The 25,102-nt window shown below is 41.5% G+C and overlaps 1 protein-coding gene across 2 annotated transcripts in view; it reads right to left on the reverse strand.

Annotated features, from left to right (window-relative positions):
* PHEX (phosphate regulating endopeptidase X-linked) overlaps window positions 1-25,102 on the reverse strand; it is a 236,351-nt gene that overhangs the window by 120,045 nt on the left and 91,204 nt on the right. For both annotated transcript variants that reach the window (XM_070750614.1, XM_070750615.1), the window contains 5 exons: window positions 23,260-23,486; window positions 16,684-16,752; window positions 10,899-11,015; window positions 4,895-4,978; window positions 4,486-4,631 (listed from right to left, as the gene is read on the reverse strand). In XM_070750614.1, coding sequence (XP_070606715.1) covers window positions 4,486-4,631; window positions 4,895-4,978; window positions 10,899-11,015; window positions 16,684-16,752; window positions 23,260-23,486 — 643 coding nt within the window. The remainder of the gene's footprint in view (window positions 1-4,485; window positions 4,632-4,894; window positions 4,979-10,898; window positions 11,016-16,683; window positions 16,753-23,259; window positions 23,487-25,102) is intronic.

Genomic DNA, 25,102 nt, shown 5'->3' on the forward strand with positions numbered 1-25,102 from the left:
GATATTATTCTCTACTTCTTTGTCTGCCCAGATCATGTCAATCCTCGACCACAATTTTTGAGGTGGTGAGAAAAAAGTGTATTGTAGTTCCTCTGTGTGTCTTTCACTCTATATGTCTATAAGTCTGTGTTCTCTCACCATCTCAAAAAATTCTGTTGGTAAGATTTTCCTCTTTTTGTTATTTTTTTTAGCCGATTTATAATCTTTTTTAATATCATGAACTGCATTGAAATCTCCAATGATTCAAATATTTTCCCCATTTTTATGTGTTCTTCTAGTTTCTTATAAAATTCTCTTTGATTTATGTTTGGGGCATATATAACCATCAGTACCAATTCTTTATATCCTATCATAATTTTTATACTTAGTATTCTGCCTTCAATGTCTGCATACGTTTGCTTCAGTTGTAATCTTTCCCTAATGTATACCACGATTCCCCTTTTCTTTGACTCTGGTTGTGCAGTAAATAATTTACCCAAATTTTTATTTTCTAATAATTTAGTTTCTTGTTTTCTAATGTGGACCTCCTGTAGGCATAATATATCTGCATTTTCTTTCTGTAATTTAATCATTGTCTGTCTTCTTTTTATAACTGAATTCAAACTATTAATGTTAACCAAAACTTTTTTTAGTGGTTTCATCTTTTTACTGCTTTTTGCTGTTGCTCTCGTCACTATCTTTTCTTTTCTTTGTGTCCCTTTCCTTTCTCTTTCATCCTCAGATTCTTTCTCTTCTATTTCTTCTTCCCGGCTTTGAATGTCTATGTCCGAGCTGCTTCCTCTTTCTTTTTCTAGATATTACACAATAAAATGGTCTGCCTTTTCAAACGAGTCAATTTTTATCCTTTTTCCCTTCCATGTTATTAAGAGTTCCTCTGGTATTAACCACCTGAATGGTATTTCCCGTCTCATTAATTTAGCTGTTAAGTAATGAAAATCTCTTCTTTTTTCTCTAATTCTCTTGGGTATCTGTTTTAAAATTATTATTTCTTTCCCCTTATAGATTATTTGTTCATTTCTCATGCTTTTGTAAATTTTGTCTCTGACCGCTTTCTTTGTGAATCGTACATGGACTTCCCTTGGAAGTCTGTACCTCTTTGCATAATTTGTCTGGATTCTATAAACTTCATCTACATGATTCTTCACTCCTTCTTTGTCTATTTGGAGATTTTCCATTAACGATTTAACCATTTTGTTAAATAAGTCTTCCTCCGTCGTTTCTGACATGTTCTGGAAACGTAAATAAAAAGCATATGTCTCCATTTCCATCATTGAAATTGCACCTTCCACTTCTTTATTAGCTGCTCTAAGCCTCCCTTTTGCTTCTTCTATTTTATCTTCTGTCTTTCCGATATTGGATTCAACATTTTTAATTCTTTGTTCATGGTTAGTAATAACTTCTGTATATTTTCCATTCTCTCCTCCAGTCCTTCAATCTTTCTGACATTCTTTCAAAATTCCTGTTTGTTTCTTCCTGATTCTCTTTCATCATTTCTTGCATTGTCAGCATTGCTTCCTGGCTTCTAACCATGAATTCTTGAATCAACTCTAGTGATGCCTGTATTGATTGTAATGTAGGTACTTTACCTTGTTTGTCTACTGATGCCATTTCTATATTTATTTTAGTTCCAGAGGCAGATGGAGTCCCAGGTGTTGTCTTCTTCAATGTTTTTATGAGTGTTGTTGACATATTAACTATTCTTAGAAAGTGACTGCAAATTCTCTTTATATCTACCTTGAAAGAATTAATCTTAGTATTTAAAATACTCTAAAATAACGACTTAAATAGCTACCAGATATGGAATTAATCTTAAATTATTTCTAAATTTTTTTAATAGCTTATCAATCTCTCTATATAAATCTATATCAATCAATCTCTATGTATATGATGGTTATTCAATATTCTAGACAAATCAATTTATATCTAAATAATATTAAAGTAAAGCTTCAATAGTTAATAATATAAGTTAGTTAATAAATTAATAAGTATTTCTAAGCAAAGCACAATTAATCCATTCCTATTCCAATTACTATTAAACCAAAGTAAATAACTTGTAGTACTTATAAAATTGATTTAACAAGATTAAATATGTTATCTATTCAAATAAGGTAATTATGGTAAATATATTTTAAGACAAGAGTTGAAAGACAACAATGAGACAAGTAGAAGAAAAGAAAGATAGTAAATCACCAAGAAAAGAGAGAAAGAAAAAAGAAATTACGTATCAATATCAATTATATAACCAGTCAGTTCTCCGTATCACCTCTAACTAGGAAGTTCGGTCTCTTTTTACATTTCTTTCAGTTTGCAAAAAGAAAAAAGAAAAGAAAAAGAAAAAAACATTGGTTGTCTTTAAAGTTCATGTATTTTCTTCTTAAGCATTATGTCTTGAGTCTTTGATCTTAAATCAGCCCAGAGCCCAGTAATTCGCAATTTACTGTCAATAATTAATGGCTAATAATCCATCCATGGTAGTTATTAATCCAACAATCCAATTCAGTCAAATGTAGGGAAGGTAAAGTTTTGAGACCAAATACACACCATGTGGTATCATAAACTCTTCAATGTCTGGTGAAAGAACAACAATCCACACTCACTATCCTCCATCGGCTCTCCCGACTTTTGATCTCTGATCTCCGATCACCACAGGGTCTCCTGACTTTCAATATCCAATATCCTCACACCACACTGCTATTTCATTTTCATCGTCAGCTCTTTTTCTCCTCTTATTTTTAATCACAATCACCAGATCTCCGTCCATCTTTTTAGATTCCGTCTTCTGTTTGCACTGTCACTTCACTCAGAGTCATTCATTTTTTGCCATCAACTTCCACCACCAATTTTCACTCGTCCTTTACCATCTGCTCCGAACTGCTCCAATTTGCTTGATTGCCACCCGATTCAATCAGGAGACTCACTTGTATGGCTTCCTTTCACTGAACTTCTCCACTAGGATTCTTATGGGTGAGTGATATAGCTGTTAGAGTCTATTCCACTGGTGTTGCCGCTTCAGTCTTTTCTCCCTTCCCAGCTGTCAATTCAGAGTGCCATGTCTTTGGACCGAAAGAAACTTCGGTTCTTTTTCCCATCCGATCACGGGGATTCCGCCTATTCCAGCACCTCCACCCACTGCTCTAAGCTTTGCCCTTTATTTAGCAATCCTCTCTAAGGAGTTGCATTACAAATTATATGGTTTTCGAATGGAAAATCTCGGGTAGAGTCCAGCAGCTCCTAGACTTCACACCGCATCGCCATGGTGCCGCCTCAGAGGTTTTCGAAATAAGGGGAATATTATTATGCATATTTTATTTAATATATTAAAGGTAAAGGTAGATATAAAGATTAGAGGTTGAAAGATGGTGATACTATGTACATTATAATGATACTGTTATTATTAGAATGGGGAATCAAAATGTTGAAGGCTTATTATTTTAATACAAATATGTATACAAATATTATTACAATTACATAAGTATGATTTAAGTAACAAATAATATTAATATTAATATTATCATTATTACTTGTATTCAAATGAATGATACCAGATACCTCACTGTTCATGTACTGATTCTGATGTGTATTTTTTTAAAAATCCAAGGAGTTTGGTATTTTTCTCAAAAGGCAGACTTTTTTTTGTGAGCTGTATCTCACTTCATCAGAAAAACCTCTGTCTGCGTTTTTAAACATTAGTCAGAAAAGGCACTAGATTCCTTCTGAAGTTAAGGAGAGCAGTCAATGTCTTTCCCCTGGCACCAAGCATCACAGGTTGGTATGGAAAAAATCACCAATCACACTCTCTGTGAAAAAGAATGGGACAGGTTGAAAGGAAGGTTTCGGGATCTGTCAAGTTGCTTAACATATGGGAAACACTAAGGGAAGGAGGGAGAAGAAGAGAAAACAGGAGGGGCACCTCTGAATGCTCTAGCTAATGCTCTCTTGTGCCTTTTCTGGAAAAAAAATAGCCCAAGGGAACTTATGTGAAGAAGGTCATAAGTTGAAGCTGGAGGAGCAATGGTATGCTCAAGGGCATGACTGGGAAAGTGACCAATAAACTTTCAGTTCTCCCCATCTTTTATTTCCTGTCTCGCTTCTTCTCATGTCTCTGTTTGATTTCCTTCACTCCACTCTTGGACTTTTGGGAAGATTCCCCCTCCCTGCCTGAAAACCATATGTGTTCTCATCCAAGAAGCGAAAGGTCTTCCAGGAAAAAACAGAAAGTCCAGTTGCCTCTTGAAAAAGCACCTTTGCGACATAGAAGCGATACTGTTCTCCAAACCAAATGTGTTTATTTTTGCAAACAAATGGAAAATCATTATAATAACTTTTTAAATTTCTGTTTTGATCCTAAAAAGAAAGTTCCATGATGAACTGAAAGACTTCTTCAAGTATATATTATTTCTTAGTATGAAACTTTGAAGTGCACCAGGAACCAACACTTTGTTCTAAAAATCCAGTAGAAAAACAACATCAGTGATAAAGTCTTACTTTTTCCTTTCTCCTTCTAGTATTTTAAATAAATCTTTAAAATACTGGGGCACTCGGATGACCACATTTTCTGAAGCATCAATGTCCTTCAGGTCAGGATAGAGTTTAGCGTCAATTACCTTCCTGATATATGCCAGCCAATCAAACTGAAAGATATATAAATGGTTAGCAGTTAGCTCTTTTTAAAAAGTATTGAGTTCAGTAAGTTTTCATCTGACTGCAAAGTTGAAGTTCACTGTACATTGCAAATATTTTGAATTTTTCATTAAAAAAACAGTTGCATTTAATTGTGAACATATACAGTTAACGATTTTAATTTAAATTGTACATTATGCACATATAAAGCAGCTTTCAATTTAGAAAGATAAATATGCAGTACAATCATGCATTATCAAAGTTGTTTTCCAACCTTTGGGATCACGCTGCTGAGTTCTGATATGTTCATTTTGTTATACATAGATTCACTGGTTCGATTCTCATGTGGAATCATTATCTGCAAAGATACATGTAAACAAATATTATGCTACTAAGAAACACTAATGACATCAACAAATATTTAAATAGTTCCTTCATTGAAACAAATAATATTACATCAAAAGTGCTGACATCAAACACTGCTGTATAACTATTTAAACATTTTCCCTATATATTATAATGAATACAATTTATGCTTGTAGTTTTCCGCTTTTACAGATCATTCACAATCATTCATTTCCTGTAAAACACACACACAGAATAATTGTCAGTTCTATATTTTATTTATGTTTATCTATAAATAACTTAAACAACACAAAGTATATCAGGCATCCTTGTTTTACTCCTCCTCCCCCCCATTCAGAGTTCAACCATTCTCTAAAAATTTAGTTCATTTTCACTGATTTTACTTCATTATATACAATTACATTTATCACATTTAGTTTCTTGAAACTATTGGAGGCATCAGGAGCAGCAGCGGGTAAGCAGAATGGAAAGAGACAGTCGCAGTGGGAAGGGAAGGAGGGAGCCGCCAGTTTAGAACAGCTCAAGAGGCAGGGGAGAAAGTATAATAATAATAATAATAATAATAATAATAATAATAATAATAATAATAATTTATTAGATTTGTATGTCGCCCCTCTCCGAGGACTCAGAGCGGGTCACAACAATACAACATGTACAAATCTAATGTTAAAAACAATTTTAAAACCTTATTATAAAAAAGAGAAACAATCACACAACCTAACAGACCATACATAAAACCATAGTAGCTAGGGGTATATTAATTTCCCCATGCCTGGCCACATTGGTGGGTCTTCAGGAGGTTTCGAAAGGCAAGGAGGGTGGGGGCAGTGCTAATCTCTGGGGGGAGTTGATTCCAGAGGGCCGGGGCTGCCACAGAGAAGGCTCTTCCCCTGGGTCTCAACAGACAGCATTGTTTAGTCAACGGGACCCGGAGAAGGCCAACTCTGTGGGACCTAATTGGTCGCTGGGATTTGTGCGACAGAACGCAGTCCCAAAGATATTCTGATCCAATGCAATGTAGGGCTTTAAAGGTCATAACCAACACGTTGAATTGTGACCGGAAACTGATTGGCAGCCAGTGCAAGCCACGGAGTGTTGATGAGACATGGGCATATCTGGGAAAGTCCATGATTGCTCTCATGGCTGCATTCTGCACTATCTGAAGTTTCCGAACACTTTTCAAAGGTAGCCCCATGTAGAGAGCGTTACAGTAGTCGAACCTCGAGGTGATGAGGGCATGAGTGACCGTGAGCAATGACTCCCTGTCAGGGTTGAGCTTGAGCCTGTTGACACTCATCCAGACCCTAACAGCCTCCAATCACATCACTTCCACTGCTTCATTGACTGGACATGGGGTGGAGATGTACAGCTGGGTATCATCAGCGTACTGATGATACCTCACACCATGCCCTTGGATGATCTCACCCAGCGGTTTCATGTAGATATTGAATAGCAGGGGGGAGGGGATCGACCCCTGAGGCACCCCACAAGGGAGAGACCTAGGAGTTGACCTCTGACCCCCCACTAACACCGACTGCGACCAGCCAGAGAGGTAGTGGGAGAACCACTGAAGGACAGTGCCTCCCACTCCCAACCCCTCCAGCTTGCGCAGAAGGATACCATGGTCATGGTATTGAAAGCCACTGAGAGGTCAAGAAGCACCAGGACAGAGGATAAACCCCTGTCCCAGGCCCACCAGAGATCATCCATCAGTGCAACCAAAGAAGTTTTCATGCTGTAGCCCGGCCTGAACCCTGAATGTTGAGGGCCTAGATAATTGGCTTCTTCCAAGGACCACTGGAGCTGAAGCAACACCACCTTCTCAACAACCTTCCCCATAAAGGGAAGGTTGGAGACTGGATGATAGTTGTTGAGTACAGCTGAGTCCAGGGAAGGCTTCTTGAGGAGGGGTCACACAAGTGCCTCCTTGTAGGGAGCTGGGAAGGACCCCCAACAGAGAAGCATTGACAGTCTCCTGGACCCAGCTCCGTGTCACCTCTCTATTGGCGGAAACCAGCCAAGAGAGACACGGACCCAGCAAACAGGTGGAGGAACTCACAGCTCCAATGGCCTTGTCCACTTCATCAGGTGTCACCAGGTCAAACTCCTCCCAGACAGATGGACAAAGATGGGCCCCAGTCTCCTCGACTGACTCGTTGTCAGCCGACACTGCAATCCAATTGGAGTCAAGGTCCATCCAGATCTGAGCGACTTTATCAGCAAAAAACGAGTTAAATTCCTTGGCACTACTTTGCAAGGGCTCCCCAGCCCCCCCAATTAAGAATGGAGTGGGTCACCCTAAACAGGGCGTCCGGGTGGGATTCCGCTGATGCAATCAAGGCAGCATGATACACGCATCTTGCCGCCTTGAGCGCCACTTTGTAAGTCTTAATATGAGCTCTTACAAGTGTTCAATCAGATTCAGACTTACTTTTCCTCCATCGCTTCTCTAGACGTCTCTTCTGGCATTTCAACACCTGGAGTTCCTCGGTAAACCAAGGAGCTCTCTGGGGTCCAGTGCAACAAAGAGGTCACAATGGTGCAATCCAATTAAGAGCCTCCGTCGCAGCCTTGTTCCAGGCCATGGCAAGAGACACTGCCGAACTATGTATGAGAGAATCTGGTAAAACCCCAAGCGCCCTCTGAAAACCCTCTGGATCCATCAGGCATCTGGGACGGAACCACCTAGTTGGTTCCGCCTCCCTGCGGGGGAGAATTGGAGCCTTGAAGTCAAGCCGCAGTAGAAAATGGTCTGACCATGATAGAGGCAACACATGTAAGCCTCTTAATCTCAGACCATTACCCAATTGTTCTGAGAGAAATATCATGTCAGGTGCATGCCCCCCCTTGTGAGTCAGACCCTGTACTACTTGAGTCAGGTCCATGGCTGTCATGGTGGCCATGAACTCCTGCACTGTCCCCCAAGACAGTTGGGGAAGAGAAAAATCCCCCGACATCCAGCTGATTCCTCCCCTAAGCATCCAACGTGAGGCAGATTCCCCCCCCCAGCACTTCGGAAACTTTCAGCAACCTCCCCAGTAACCTGATGCCCAGATGATTCCCCCGAAGCACCCGACACCAGGCAGATACTCCAGAGCCTTCAGAGCCTCCCTCAGTGACCTCCCCTGATCCCCAGACGCATCCAACCAAAGCCCAGCTGACAAAGGAGCCACCCTTTAGCTCCCGATGCCAGCGAAGGTCGCCCAGAGCCAGTTGAGCCATCCTGAAACCTCCGACGACTGCAGAAGGTGCCCAAAAGCCTAGCTGAGCCACCCGGTAACTTCCAAGGACAGAAGAAGGAGTCCAGATCCCATCAGCGACAGGCCAAAAGCCCCAAATGTCTGCAAAAGACACCCAGAGCCTGGCAGAGTCAGCACGTAGCTCCTAACATTCGCGGAAGGCACCTAAACTCCAGCTGAGCCACCAAGAAGCCCCTGAAGAGAGCAGAACAAGATGAGCAGAACAAGACGAGCCCAGAAGAGGCAGCTAAAAGACCCCAAACACAGTAGAAGGAACCCAGCAAAAACAAAACCACAGCCCTATCTAACAACCCGTGGAAGAAGAAGTTCAAATCCAGCTAAGCCAACCTTAGGGAAAGAGCTACCTCCCCAACCAACTGAAACCCAGACCACGTGCTCCCAAAAAAAGAGGATTAATGAACGAACAAACAAACAAACTAAAAGCAAGCAAGCAAGAAAGCAACGAGTCCGCGGATAGGGGCGGCATACAAATCTAAATAATAAATAAATAAATATATAAACAAAACATAACTAATGTGACCAGAAGCCGCCATCAGACCATGTGGCCCCAAAAGGACATAAAGAGATCACATGATTTCATTTAACCAAAAAATAAACAATAAATAAAATAAACAATAAAATAAACAAGAGTCAGCCAGAAACCCCCAATGTCTGCAATATTTTTCCTGAGCTCACCAGCGACCCCTGTCAAATTACAACTAGACCACATTCCCCTAAAGAAAAGAGCAAGAAAAAATACAAAAAATAACAACCAAAATTGTTTTTGTAAAAAAACAAGCAATAAACAAATCAACAAAAACAAGAACATACCTCACCATAACAATAACACATAAAGAGCACTCATCTGAACACCACTGGACTCAACTGGACACTCAACCCCTCCCAACCAAGATATAACTCCGCACCCTCTCCCACGCTCTTTCAAACTACCTATACTCTCAGGAACAAAGCCTAACCATAGGCAAACTTACAACACTCTACTCTCCCACACCCACCCTGCAGCCTACCTTACATATGAAGAACGAACCACGCACAGAGAGAATAGACATGGAAGACATACCCACCACATATAAAGATGAGGAAGGACCCGACTCCATGGTTAGCTGCAGACTGTGCTCAATGCATATACTCCTACCTTCAAATCTCCTAAACTTTACTTGCAACAAATGCAAACTAATCCAACTACTCGAGGAAAAAATAGAAAACTTAGATAAAAACCTAAAAGCCCTGAAACAACAACATTTAATGAGAAAGACTAACATACTCCCAACAGAACCAACAGCTCAGAGGAGCAAAACAGAATTAACCCCTCCCACCGAGTCTACGTAGAGGGGCAGCATACAAATCTAATAAATAATAAATGGCTGGACACACATCACCCAAAGAAGAAGAAAAAACCAACCAGCTGTATCCAACTAAAGAAGATAACCCTCTAGAAATCATATGGGTTAACATAAAAGAAAAGAAGTGCAACACTATAATTGGAGTATACTACAGGCCACCAAACCAAACTTATACAATGGACAACCTCTTTACAAGCCAACTAACAGAAATATGCAATAAGCACAGCACAATAATAATGGAGGACTTTAACTACCCTGACATTAACTGGAAAACAACTCAGCATCAAGTGGAAAGTCTAATAGATTTCTCACCAGTCTCGCTGATAACTTTCTAACCCAAAAAGTGGAACCAGGAACCAGAGGGACTGCAATACTAGACCTAATACTAACAAACAGGGAAGAAATGATACAGGAAATAAAAGAAGAAGGGATGTTGGGTGAGAATGACCATGTCATCCTATTCAACATAATGCAATCACTAACTGCTGTACCCAACACCACTATAGTCTCAGACTTCAGAAAAGCGGACTTCAACAGTCTCAGAGTGAACCTGGAAAAAATCTCCTGGAAGGGACTTCTAAAGGGCAAATCCACACAGGAAGCCTGGGAGGCCCTAAAAAACACAATCATAGATGCCCAAAACAATACAATCCCAATGAAAAAGAAAAACAGGAAAACTAAAATGAAACCAGCATGGCTAAACAAAGACCTTGCAGACAACATAAAAGAAAAAAAAAAGCCAAATACTAAGAATAACCAAGGCAGAATTTCAGCAAAGAGCCAGAACCTGCAAACAAAAAATAACAGCAAAGGCTCAACACGAACAATACCTTGCAATGAAAGTCAATGACAATAAAAAAAGCTTCTTCCAGCACATAAACAACAAGAAGAAAATCAAGGAAACAGTCACTACATTAAAAATTGAAATCAATAATGAAATCACAGACAACAGAGATAAAGCACAGCTGCTCAACGTCTACTTTGCATCAGTCTTCACACAAAAAGGAACCACCAACCAACCAACCTGCAACTCAACTACAATAAACAGCCCTGGAACTGAACTCAACACAGATAAAAACACAATTATTATTATTATTATTATTATTATTATTATTATTATTATTATTATTTAATTAAATAAATTTGTATGCCGCCCTCTCTGTAGACTCGGGGTGGCTCACAACAATAGTAGCAAAACAATATGTAATACAAATCTAATAATTTAAACTAAAAACCCATAATTTAAAAACATGCACACAACACACCATACATAAACATAGCTAAAATCTGTACTTAAAAGGGCACTAACCTCAGCAATTTTGATTTCTAATTTAAGCACTGACTTCATATCCAACTCTGCATGTGAAGCATTGGCACCCAAAAGGACTGAGATATCAACCATGAACTGGAACAAGGCATCTCTGTACTACAGTGGGGTAAGAATTCAGACATTAATACAGGGGGAAAATACCTTAACCAGATAACACTTCTTACCTTATTTTATACTGAATAGTCTAACATAGCACATTATTTACTTATTTTCATTTTTTATTTCTGTAACAGTATTGCACTTTAATATTATTTAATGATAAATCTTGCTAGCAGAATTTGCATTAATACCATCACAAATATTAATTAGCATGCCATTTTCATTAATCAGCATACATTGAGAAAGTGGATCTCTAGCTTTTTACAAAAGTTTGGTTTTAAAAGCATATTGAGGAACCAGCATGTGAACTTCATCCGTACTTCCTTTATTTTTCTATGTTATCAGGGAATATTTATCTACATATTCAGAAAACTAAACACAAGAAGAGAACACAGACTTGTGCAATATATGAATGATTATAAAATTGTACTCAGCAAGACATCCTTGTTTGCAACTCATAAATTAACAAAGAAGATTGTGCGGCAAATAATGGTCAATATTGAAAAGGAACAGGGTCATGGAACAGGGCAGAATTCTGCTGATAATAAGTGACTGACATATTGGTCTTGTTTATTGTTTAGAGTGTGGGGAACATGTCAGAATGTGTTCAGATATTCAATTGCTATATACCATTTTTTTCAATCTTCCCTCATATTTACCTGCTATGTTGGGAACAATATGTAATTAATTACTGTATATGAAGTAGACCCAGAGACAGGGCTAGGTGAAAGACGGTTCCTTTATTCAGCTCAAAAAGGTAAGTGACACTCAGCGGATACCGTCTGCTCTACCTGGGAGAAACCGCTCCTTTTATACATTTGCGGTTCCCGCCAGAGAGAGAGCAGCCGCGTCTGAGCCAATCAGGAGCGACTTCCTGATTCTAGCTCAGACAGCGTTTCCACACGGAACCAAACTATTTACAAAGATACAACACCCCTCCCTCCTTAGTCAGGATACATCAATCACGACAGTCACGTGACGAAGTCCTCCAATCTGCTGGGTCTTCGCGAGGCTCGCTCCGACCTGCGCAGTTCAATTGAGTCCTTGCTGCCGACGGTGGAGGTCGGTTCGCTTGTGCTTCCCCAGCGCGGCTGGGGCCTGGTTTGGGCCCCGGTCTGCTGAGTTGAGCTGGCAGGCCCAACCCCGACCTCGGAGGATGAAGATGGTTCGGCGTCGCTGGAGGATCCTTCCTGATTCGATAAGTCCATTTGCGTGTCCATTAAATCGGGTTGCGCGTTACAGTCTGTTAGAGTGGGAGAGTCTGTTTCAGTGGTTTGCTCCGATGAGTTTCCCATGCGCTTTCGTACATGGTCAATGTGCCGCTTCCACATTCGACCATCCTCCAATTTTACAATGTATGTTTTTGGAGCAGTCTGTTGTACAATTGTCCCTTTCATCCAGTTTACACCCCCATCAAAATTCTTTACAAAAACACTTTGACCCAAATACATTTGTCTCTCAGGGTTCACATACATAGGGTTATGGGTACAAAACCTTGGGTGTAACCTATCCAGTGGGGACCTCAGTTTCCTTCCCATTAGTATCTCAGCAGGGCTTATGTGCGTGTGAGAGTTTGGGGTAATATGCTGGGTTAACAAAAACTGGTCCAAATTCTGTTGTACATCTCCAGGGCCTGATCTGCGCAATGCTTCCTTTGCCACCCGAACGTAGTGTTCTGCCAAACCATTAGCCCAGGGCGAGTAAGGTGAGATGAGTGCATGTCTGATTCCTAAGTTATCTAAGAACAATTCAAATTGCCTGGCTGTCAGTTGGGGTCCATTGTCAGACACTAAGATATCAGGACAACCATGGGTGGCAAACAAACGGCGCAGAACCTTAATGGTGGCACTCGTAGTTATATTGTTCATTGCTATGATTTCCACCCACTTGGAAAATGCATCAACTACTATTAAGAAATATTGTGACCCCACTGGCCCCGCAAAATCAATATGGACCCTGGACCAAGGCCCTGCAGGTTGTTCCCACTCTGCTGGCGCTGTTTTGGGGGGATTAGGCCGCGACTCTTGGCATGGATCACATTTGGCTACCCAGTTTTCAATATCAGTATCCAAACCTGGCCACCATAAGTGCCCCCTAGCTAGGCCCTTCATCCTGACAATCCCAGGATGGCCCACATGTAACATTTTGAGTACTTTGGTCTTTAGACTTTCAGGAATGATTACTCTATCACCCCATAACAGGCAACCTTTCACATATGACAATTCCAGTCTTTTGGTTTTGAAATCACACAATTCAGGTTCTACAGAGTCATTCTGCCACCCCTTAAGTACACAGTTTACCACCTTTTTTAGGATTGGGTCTTGCTGCGTGTGTGCAGCCACCTCCCTTGCAGTAGTTAGTGGGTTGTCTTCGAGTTCTATCATTAGGACATCAGCAGACGGGGCAGGGTCCTCTACTAACTCTGCCATGGGGCACCTACTGAGACCATTTGCATGGTTGATGGTTTTACCCCCTTTATGAATGAGTTTGTACTGATATCCTGAGAGGAAAAGGGCCCATCTGATTAACCTTGGAGACATAAATGGGGGAGTAGGTTTGTTGGGGGCTAAAAGGCCTAGTAAGGGCTTGTGGTTGGTAACCAATTCAAAACTCCTGCCAAAAAGGTAATTATGAAATTTCTTCACCCCAGCCACTAATGCTAGAGCCTCCTTATCTAGTTGGCTGTAATTTCTCTCAGTATTGGTCATTGTTCTGGAAAAGAAGGCAATTGGGGCCTCTGTATTATTAGGCAAAACGTGTGCCAAGACCCCTCCCACGCCATATGGGGAAGCATCGCACGTAAGCCTGATGGGTAGTGAAGTACTATACTGGACTACTACACTTTTAGAAGTTAGCAATTGTTTTATTTGTACAAAGGCTTCGTGTTCAGTTCTCCCCCATGTCTAAGGGGTTTCTTTCTGGAGCAAACAATGTAGAGGCTCTGCTGCTGTTGCCTTCTGTTTTAAAAAGACGGAGTAAAAGTTAAGAAGGCCTAAAAAAGCTTGCAATTCTGTCTTATTTTGTGGTTCTGGGGCTTCCCTAATGGCTCTCAATTTTTCAGTAGTGGGGTGGATGCCTTCTCCATCGATTTTATATCCTAGAAATTCCACACTGTTGGTTCCCCACACACATTTGTCAGGTTTGATTCTTAGCCCTTTATCTTGCAGCCTCTGTAGTACTTCCCTTATTCTTTTGTTGAGCTGCTCTTGGTTTTCCCCTGCAATTAAGATGTCATCAAAGTAGGGAATGGCCCCTTTAATCCCTGATAACAATCGTTCCATTATGCTTTGAAAAATCCCTGGGGCTATGCTTACTCCAAATTGTAATCTGGTGCATTTAAAGGCACCCCTGTGGGTGACAATTGTCTGTGTGCGTGCTGTCAGTTCATCGACAGGGAGCTGCTGGTAAGCTTGCGCTAAATCGATTTTTGCGAACACTTTCCCTTCCCCCAGGGAGTGAAGGAGCTGTTGTACCACAGGAATGGGGTAAGGGTGATGTTGGAGGGCTTTGTTGAGCGTAGATTTATAGTCAGCGCAAACCCTTAAGGAGCCATCTGGTTTCAGAGGCGTAACTATGGGTGTTTCCCATGGCCCCTGCTCTACAGGAACTAAAATGCCTTGGCTTATGAGCTTATCCAGCTGTAGGTCAAGTTTGGGGAGGAGCGGAAGGGGTACCCTTCAAGGTTTGAGCCGGACAGGAGGGACCTTGGGGTCAATAGAGAACGAGATAGGGGGCCCTTTATACGATCCCAAGGTGGGGCTAAACACTTCTGGGAATTCTTCTAAGAAGTTAGGCATGCTATCAGAGTTAACAGTACAAATACCAGAAATTTCAATTCCCAAAGGTTCCATCCAAGCCAACCCCAGGAGAGAGTGTCTAGCCCCTGTAACAACAATCATAGGCAGGGTACATTTAACATTCTTAAACATAATAGGTACATTCACTTGTCCTAGAATAGGAATTATTCCCCCTTGGAAATCTCTAATTACCAATGAGGTTTGTAGAAGCTCAGATTTTGAGAGGCTAGGTATGTACATTTTAAGCTTTTCCCACGGCATAATGGTGTATTTAGACCCCGTATCAAGTTCCATAGAGCATGGCTTGTTGTTCAAAAGCAGTGAAATTACAATCTTGCCCCCATTTTTTGTTGCCGTGTTATTTACGGAAAATTTATTGTTACCTCTTAAGTAGTCGCGGTTAGCGGTTGAGTAGTTCTTGCGGCCGGAAAACCGGAAGGATCGGTTTTCGCGCGGTTGAGGTGTTTGATTCTGGAAACGCTGAGGACGAGGGGTGGAGAAGGCTTCCTCAGGCAAAGGTGCTCTGCAGGCTTCGGCGATATGGCCGCGACGGTTGCAGCGGCGGCAATTGGCGTCCCGGAAAGGGCATCGTTGACGTGGATGGTTTCCTCGGCAGCCGGCACAGAGGGCGACGGGGCGAGGGTACCTGGGTTGTCTCGGCTGGTCCTGTTGCAGCAGGAAGCAGTTGTCCTCATTGGGAGCTGGTGGGCTGAGGTCGTCTAGAGCCTCGGCGCGGGAAAACGTGGAGTCGATCTTGGCGATGACTTCTCGTTTGTCGTGTTCCTTCAGCTCTTTGGCAGCAGCGTCGGCGACCTCTGCGGTTTGAGCCAGCTTGATTACTGCCTGGAGAGACGGTTCGTCGTCGGTGAGGAGTTTGTTCCATACCGTGGCATTTCTCATGCCGAAAATTAAAGCATCGGTGAGGCGAGCTTCCGGGTTATCAAACTTGCATTTAGCAAGCACCGTTCGAAGTCGCGTTGCGAATTGATTGATGGATTCCGATTCGAGCTGAGCCATTCTTGAAAATTGGTGCCGGAAAACGACGGCTGGTTTCGTTGGCTTGAAATGGCTCGAGAGCTTGGTTTGTAGGACGTCCCAAGCGACGGATTTGGCTGGAAGCGGATTGGTGAGAGTCTGGGCAAGATCGAATATTTCTGGACCGCAGTAGTTCAGGAAGATGGCCCGTTTTCGTTCGGCGTCGGCGTCCCTTATTCCCGTGGCCTCGAGGAAGATCTCGAACTTGGCTATGTAGGTGTCCCAGGACGATTTCTCCAGATCGAAGAATTCAGGAGCCCGGCCGATTTGGAGGTTGTTCATTTTGCACGCGTGGTTCTTCCGTCCGTCGTCGCCAGTGAAGTAGACCCAGAGACAGGGCTAGGTGAAAGACGGTTCCTTTATTCAGCTCAAAAAGGTAAGTGACACTCAGCGGATACCGTCTGCTCTACCTGGGAGAAACCGCTCCTTTTATACATTTGCGGTTCCCGCCAGAGAGAGAGCAGCCGCGTCTGAGCCAATCAGGAGCGACTTCCTGATTCTAGCTCAGACAGCGTTTCCACACGGAACCAAACTATTTACAAAGATACAACAGTATAGATAATGAGTTTTATTCTCACATAATTAAGTGATATTCTCACATAATTAAGATTTTCTTACAGATCACTTTTCATATGATTTCTGTAATTTTTATCTTTATAATCTGTATAGTGTACAAAATATGGAGAAATGAACACTTGGTTCCCAAGGTTGGTCTTTTGCAGATATGCTTGGATTTCACTGCCAGAATCCAGCTTGCTTTTGGGAGCTGTAATTCCAGATAGGCTGGGAAAATATCCTGAATGTGTTTGGGTGATTAAATAAATAACACTCACAGATTTAGCTTCTGTGGTATTGTCCAGGTAGTCCTCCCGTGCTGATAGAGTCAAAGATGCTTGATCTAACTATATAAATAAAATAAGAATTACTATACATTAGATTTACAAAAAGACAATTTTGAGTGTAGTTCTATAACCAGACTTCAAACATAAACCCAAAGATTAGAGAGACTACTTGTGAGCAGTCTTGTAATACCAATCTGTAGCAGTCTTGCAATACCAACATCCATTAAAGGGATGGACAGAATTCAAAAGACATAAAAATGTCCACAAAAGATTCTATTTATTAACCATTGATGTACTGCATTTTTGACAAAATCAATATATAGACCCTGACTAGTTTTACTTTTACAAAAAAAATTGCTTCATCCCAAAAAATGTAAATATCTCATAGCAAGGCAATGTAAAAACTTAAAAATTAAATATAATATAGCAATGAACTTTCTGTAAAGAAGATTATTGAAAATTAAATTAGAAATGACTATAGAATGTCATCAGAAATACATTTTTACATTTTTCCACCTTTTAATCATTTACACATACATACATACATACATACATACATACATACATACATACATTACATACATAACACATTTTTGCTGATAATGAAAAGGAAAGGAGACTAGTTAGTATTTCAAGCTTCAGCTAGCCATACCCTTACCAGATTTGAATTTGTGGGATCTGCCTTGCAAGGCAGCAGCTTTAATCTCTAGACCAGTGATGGCATGGGTACCACAGGTGGCACACAAAGCTATATCTGCTGGCACGGGAATTGTTGCCCTAGCTCAGCTACAATGTGCATGTGTGAGCCAGCCAGCTGGTTTTTGGCTCACATAGAGGCTCTAGGAGGGTGTTTTTTGCTTCCAGAGAGCCTCCAAGGGGATGGGGGAGGGTATTTTTACCCTCCTCCAGCTCCAAGGAAGCCTTTGGAGCCTGGGGAGGGCAAAACACAAGATTAAGATTAAGATTTATTAGATTTGTATGCCGCCCCTCTCCGAAGATTTGGGGCAGCCCACTGGGCCCACCTGAAGTTTGGAAACAGGACTTTTCCGGCCTCCAGAGCGCCTCCGGGGGGATGGGGAAAGCTGTTTTCACCCTTCCCAGAGATTGAATTATGGATGTGGGCACTCGCGCATGTGCAATAGCACACGCACACACTCTTTTGGCACCCGAGGGAAGAAAGGTTCACCATCACTGCTCTAGACCATAGAATTTCCTCCGCTCAGCTCTGTTCCAGGGAAGAGCCATATGTTTTTTTCCTGTCGAATCATCCTGTTATATCCAAATATAGGAAGGAGATACAGTGATCCCTCTATTATCGCGAGGGTTCCGTTCCAAGACCCCTCGCGATAATCGATTTTTCGCGATGTAGGGTTGCGGAAGTAAAAACACCATCTGCGCATGCGCGCCCTTTTTTCTATGGCTGCGCATGCGTAGATGGTGGAGTTTGCATTCCCCGCCGCCCACACAAAGGGGAAACCCCGATTCGGCTCCTCGCTGCTGCTGCGCTACCGAGCAGATCAGCTGCTGGGCGGCCGAAGGAACCTTCCCTGGGTCTTCCCCCTCTTGCTGGCGGGCGGGCGAGCGGTGGGCATCAGCGAGGAGCCGGGGTTTCCCCTTTGCGTGGGCGGCCGGGAAGACCCAGGTTGGAGGTTCGAGGGGGTGCTGGGAAGCCCCCCAGGCCAGCTGCGACCTTTTAAAACAGCCGCGCCGCTTCCCAGCTGAGTCCTGAAGCCAAACGCGGAAGTTCGCCTTTGGTGTTTGGCTTCAGGACTCAGCTGGGAAGTGGCGTGGCTGTTTTAAAAGGTCGCAGCCGGCCTGGGGGGCTTCCCAGCACCCCCCCGAACCCAGGTTGGGGGTTCGGAGGGGTGCTGGGAAGCCCCCCAGGCCGGCTGCGACCTTTTAAAACAGCCGCGCCGCTTCCCAGCTGACTCCCAAAGCCAAACCCGGAAGTGGTTTTTTTTTTAATTAATTTTTTTTAAAAATCGCGATATAGCATTTCGCGAAGATCGAGATCGCGAAACTCGAGGGATCACTGTACAGCTTCCTTTTTTTCAAAAAGTTTTTTTCAATTTTTCTCCACCTTTACATACAAATTTAACATGTATATAATCATTTATATTTTCATATAATAAATATTCCTTTTTATCTTCCAGAGATAGAGAGAGAGAGAAGGATACTTTCATTTTTATGTTCATTTAAAGACATCACTAAAATAGTTTATATCCATCCCTTGTATCATTGCTTAAAGAACATTATATATAACCGAAACAGAAAAGAATTAAAAATCATTATATTATCTTAAAAATTTTCCAATTTCATGTTTTACAGTTTAAAAAGACTGTATTATCTTTCAATTTTCCAACCTTATCTTTTTTATATTTACATTTTCTGCATTCCCACAACTTTAGCTTCATACCTTTTTTTCTTTATCTTTTTCCTTTCTTGCTTGTCTATTTTTCTGTTCTTTTTATTTCTCTGACTGCTTTTTCCCCTCTTCCTTTTCCCTTTCTCGTTAGACTACTTCTCTCTTTGTTATCGCAATTATCAATCCCATCTCTTGTGATTTCTTCTTTTTCCCCTTTATTACTATTTTCAATATAGTTCATATATTCATCAACATCACAGTCATCATATTCATAATGATCTTTTAAAAGTTTGTTGCAATAGTCCTTGATCTTAGTGTCATTTCTCACAGCCTTTTCTTCTTTTTCCTCATATATCTTGGTAGTTTCTTCCTTCCACTCCTTTTTTATATTCTCCTCTTTTGTTTTAAGTTCATTCTGAATTTCTTTGAGTTCTGCTTTAATTTCATTTCTAGTCATTTCTTTTGTTTGTACCTGTTGTGGTTAGCTCTGGCCCAGCTCCTGCCCCAAGGATTGTGGATGTGGGGGAGATATCCACATGCCGCAGGCCTGTTTTGCTCCCAGTGGAATCTGCTGATGAAGGCTCCTCTGACCAAGAAGACATGAGTGACAGGGAGGAGGAGAGTGTGGCAGACAGCTCAGAAGATCAATTATCTCTCTCCTCCTTGGATTCGGAACAAGAGTTAATGATACAGCCACGCATGCGGAGAGCGATGCATAGGCAGCAACAACTGAGAGATTATTATCAAAGAAAATGAGGCCACCTATGGTTGGGTGGGGCTGTGGTAATTAGTGAGGCAGCTATAAAGAGCAGCGTGTGGGTTTGGCCATTGTGGAGGATTATCTGATCATTGTGTTTCATGCCTGCCTTGCTGACTTCGACCTTGGTGTGTTGCTTTTTCCCTGCTTTGAAACTAAAGTAGAGCAAAGGATGTTTCACTTTGTGAAAGAAGAAGGACTGTGAATTGCCTCACAGCTGCAAGCTAAGTATCTCAAAACTGATAAGGGACTTGTACAAATTACCAGTTTGTTTGGAGACGAGTGCTCTTTGCTATACAAAAAGAGGGCTTAGTTTAAGTGAATTTTCGTTATAAAGAACATTGTTTTGAAGTTTCTGTGTGTGTGTCATTTTTTGTGTGTGTGTCTGAAATTTGTACCTGTGAATTTTTGGGAGGATTCTACCAGATAGTCGGACAGAACACTACCCCATCTTCTTTTCCAATAATTTAAAATATCAATAAACATTTCTATTATTTCCACTTGTTTATTTTCTTCCATTTTTGTTAAATCTCTCTCAGCCAGTCTTAGAGTTTCAAGAGTTTTTCTTAAAAAGTCTGCTTTCGATCTGTCACCAAATCTTTAATTTGTGTCACACAAATCATGAGTCCACCATTCCAGATTGTCCAGCTGCCACATAGAAAGCTCCACAGTTTCAATCAACCCTCAAATGGTGCTTTTAACTTCCAATTCGGTTCTTTTTCCCTTATATATATATATATATTCCAATTCAAAATAATGTCCAACTTGCCAATAAAGTTTTCTTTCACTTAGTATCTCAATTTTTTGTAGCTCCAGTCTGTTTTTTGTATAATATCCACCAAACCTTGACTCTAGTTACAGTTTTTTTATAAAACTTTTGATCCCTAGTCTCCATTCGCTAGTTTAATTTCAGATCCTTTTGTTTTTTCCCCCTTTTAAATTTCGATTTGTCTTTAAAGGTGGTTCTTTTGGCCCAAAAAGTCACCAACCTTGTAATTATTTCTCCACCTCCACCTCTCCTGGACAATTCTTAATGCTTCTCTCCAGATGACAGACAAAAGAGATCTCAAGATAAATGATCCCTTCTTTCGATGCGCGACCGCTGCGGCTAAGGGTTGCTTGGACAACTTTGTCCCAAGGTGCTTTTTGCCACTGCCGTTGAGGACTCTCTATTGAGTTCCTGTGGGGTATGCTGACCCAAACAGGTCCTCAACGGTATCCCTCCTCTTCCCTGCCCCTCCAGGGCAGTTCTGGGGTTGGTTCTGTAAGAACCAACCACCCCTCTGGCAGTGGGAATTTGGAGTTCCAGTGGAGCATGGAGAACTCCATACTGCCATGGCAGCTGGCCACATCCCTCTCTCAGCTTCCTTTTTGCCTATTGACCAGGGGTCCAAGGCAGATAATTTTTTTTATAGCCAACAAACTATATTCTACATGTGTAACATATTTTTGATGATGATGATGATGATAATGATGATGATGATGATGATGATGATGATAATAATAATAATAATAATAATAATAATAATAATAATGTATTAGATTTGTATGCCACCCCTCTCCAAAGACTCGGGGCGGCTCACAACAGTAATAAAAACAATGTTACAGTGGAACAAATCTAATATTAAAAGAGAAAAAACATATAAAACCCTATCATTTAAAACCAAACAACACATACATACCAAACATAAAATATAAAAGCCTGGGGGAGGTGTCTCAGTTCCCCCATGCCTGGTGATATAGGTGGGTCTTGAGTAATTTACGAAAGACAAGGAGGGTGGAGGCAGTTCTAATCTCCGGGGGGAGTTGATTCCAGAGGGCCAGGGCTGCCACAAAGAAGGCTCTTCCCCTGGGGCCTGCCAAACAACATTGTTTAGTCAACAGGACCCAGAGAAGGCCAACTCTGTGGGACCTTATCGATCACTGGGATTCGTGTGGTAGCAGGCGGTTCTGGAGGTACTCTGGTCCAATGCCATGTAGGGCTTTAAAGGTCATAACCAACACTTTGAATTGTGTCCAGAAACTGATCGGCAGCCAGTGCAGGCCACGGAGTGTTGTAGAAATGTGGGTGAATCTGGGAAGCCCCACGATGGCTCTTATGGCCACATTCTGCACGATCTGATATTATGAAAGGAAGGGAGACTAGTATAGATCTATTTCAAGCTCTTTTGCTCTCTTCAGCTAGCCATACCCATACTAAGATTTGAACCTATCCAACCTATAATCTGGAGGGGCTGATAACCTGGAGGGAAGCTATAACCTGGAGGGGCCAGTAAGTAAAATAGGTAGCTATATGCTCCCTCCCATATTTGGGTATACCAGGGTGAGTCGACAGAAAAAAACACCATATATACACCATATATACATACACACACTTGCATACATACATACGTACATAACTACCTACCTACATACACACATACGTATCTGTCTGTCTGTGTGGTGTGTGTGTGTATATATATATACAATACACACACACATACACACATTAATAACCAAAAATCAGGATGTTGTTGAACATAGGTGTAAAAGTTTTATAACCCTTTAGCTAAAGGGTTACTTAAATACATATTGAAAATATGTTGTACCTTTTTGCATATGCAGTTAAGAAAGGAATTATCTGGGGTATAAATAGCTCATGTCCATTTGGGACTACAAAATTGCATTCCTTCTTTCTTGCAAAATTTTAAATGCCAAGAGGCTATCCAAAACCTTACATCCTATCTTGGCATGGCTTCCATAATTGTGCCTTTATATACATTTATATATAAAATGAATAACTAACTAAATAATACATCTATGATGTGTTTATTATCTTTAAGTTTGTTCCTATCTTTTATACACCATTACAACCTGCATTGGCTTCTAGACATGTTTATTTAAGACAACAATATAATAAAAAGAAATATGTTGCAGGCCTAGCAGTGGCATATAGTCACTATACTAAATGCTTTCTGGAAATGCAGTTTTTAGTTTGAAGAAGACCATTAAGATGGGCACTAATTAGACCTCCAGAGAATACTGTCATATAATGCAAGGACACAATGAAAAAAACATTGGCTGCAATACATATGGGCCCCATCCCCAGCAACTTTGTCATTGGGGCCACTAACAGAGTTTGTCAAATAGTGTACATTAGGTCATTCAATTTCATGTGAAAAAGGTCTGAAGGTACCTAACAGCCAAACAATATAGGGCTTTTGAAGCAGTTTGAATTGCTCTTCAACCAATGCAGAATGGCTGTTTCTTGATTGTTGTGGTTCACCAGCAAGCAGACTAGTGTATTTTGTACTATCCAGCTTCTAGAATAGATGTTCTTTAAAGCCAGTCCTGTTTAGAACACATTGCTGCAGTCCAAATACCAGGGTTAAGGACATACCGGTAATAATAAATAATAAAATGAAATTAATTGAAAATACCACCTGTATGGTTTCCTTAATAATACCTTTATGATGTACTCATTAGAAGCCTTATCATCTGGAGCAACATATAATTGGATGAAAACAGAATTGCTATATTGTCCACGAAGAATGGCAAGGGTCTGGAGCATACTGAACTTCCTTTCTGACCATAGACCTTCGGGCCCAATGTTTGATTCCAGCACAGGCCAGCGAAATGGAGAATGCTTCAGCATGTATAGAAGTGGTTTTGCATCAGCTTTTTCTATCTTATCTGGGAAAACGGGGGAGGGGGGATATCAGTCAACATAAAGCAACTTGCAAAAAAATCCACTTCTAAAATATCTACCGTATGTCTGTATATTGTTGGCAATAAAATACTACTTTCCTATCATTATGTATATTTCTCTAGCTTGTCTTGTCACAGAGTGCAGAAAAATGTATGTTCTTGCCATCTGTCTGTTCAGGCCTTGACTGCTGTTCAGTCACTAGCAACCTTCAAAGCAAATGCAAATCATCCACATTTTTCACTCAGTATGATGGATGGTCAGATTCTCCACTAGCTGGCCAGCATGTACCTGATTGTGGCACTTCTATATGGTTCTACTAGAACCCTGATTAATACTGGCCATTGGTGTACATGTAACAGCAGAGGCGAGGCAGTCTATCTCTTCCTCAAGTTGCAGTTTTAGGTAGCATCAAGAGGAAATGCAGTTTTAGGTACAGTAGCACAAACAGCAACATAATCTCTGGCTGTCAGACTTCACCCTCTTATTTTGAAACTAACTGTTTTGCTTAGATGACTCTCAGATACAACTCAGCTATATTTGCTGACAAGAATGAAACCATGTGCAAACATTTATGTAATGTAAAAAACATTATGTAATTAAAAATTATTACAAACGCTAGGCATAGATCTGTCTTCCTAAATTAAAATTCTAGGGCTTTATCTTCTCATCTTTTACTTAAAATATAGTTGGAGGACGTTGAGGCACCTTTGTTGATATATGAATTTTCTCTACTCTGGGAAATATTTGTTCTTTTTTTATTAGATTTTTTCCCCCTTACACTGTCTCCTCCCCTCTCTCACTCTGAGTTTATATGTAACAAGTTCTTCTCCTCCTCCTTCATCTTTCCTGTCAATAGATGTTTGAAAAGCATTTCCATTCCAGTTAAATGAGAATCTCTTCTATGTTTTATGATTCACTGCTCACTAATATGTAGGGTCTAGGCCAGTGATGGCAAACCTTTTTTTCCTCAGGTGCCAAAGGAGCGTGCACGTGTGCTATCGCACACGCGTGAGTGGCCACACCCATAATTTAATGCCTGGAGAGGGCAAAAACTGCTTCCCCCATCCTCCCAGAGACCCTCTGGAGGCTGGAAAAGTCCTGTTTCCCAACTTCTGGTGGGCCAGTAGATTCATGTTTCACCTTCCCCAGGCTCCAAAGACTTCCCTGGAGCTAGGGAAGGGTAAAAATGCCATCCCCTATGCCCCTGGAGACTCTTCGGAAGCCAAAAACATCCTCCCAGAGTGCGATCCAAAAATCAGCTGGCCGGCACATACATGCACATTGGAGCTGAGCTAGGGCAATGACCCCTTGTCCAGTCGGCGAAGCAGTGGAAGTGATGTGCCGGTGCTTGGAGGCTGTTGGGGTCTGGATGGGTGTCAACAGACTCAAACTCAACCCGGATAAGACGGAGTGGCTGTGGGTTTTGCCTCCCAAGGACAATTCCATCTGTCCATCCATCACCCTGGGGGGGGAGTCACTAACCCCCTCAGAGAGGGTCCGCAACTTGGGCGTCCTCCTCGATCCACAGCTCACATTAGAGAAACATCTTTCAGCTGTGGCGAGGGGGGCGTTTGCCCAGGTTCGCCTGGTGCACCAGTTG

The sequence above is a fragment of the Erythrolamprus reginae genome, chromosome 4, assembly GCF_031021105.1.
Source record: "Erythrolamprus reginae isolate rEryReg1 chromosome 4, rEryReg1.hap1, whole genome shotgun sequence".
Lineage (NCBI taxonomy): Eukaryota > Metazoa > Chordata > Lepidosauria > Squamata > Dipsadidae > Erythrolamprus > Erythrolamprus reginae.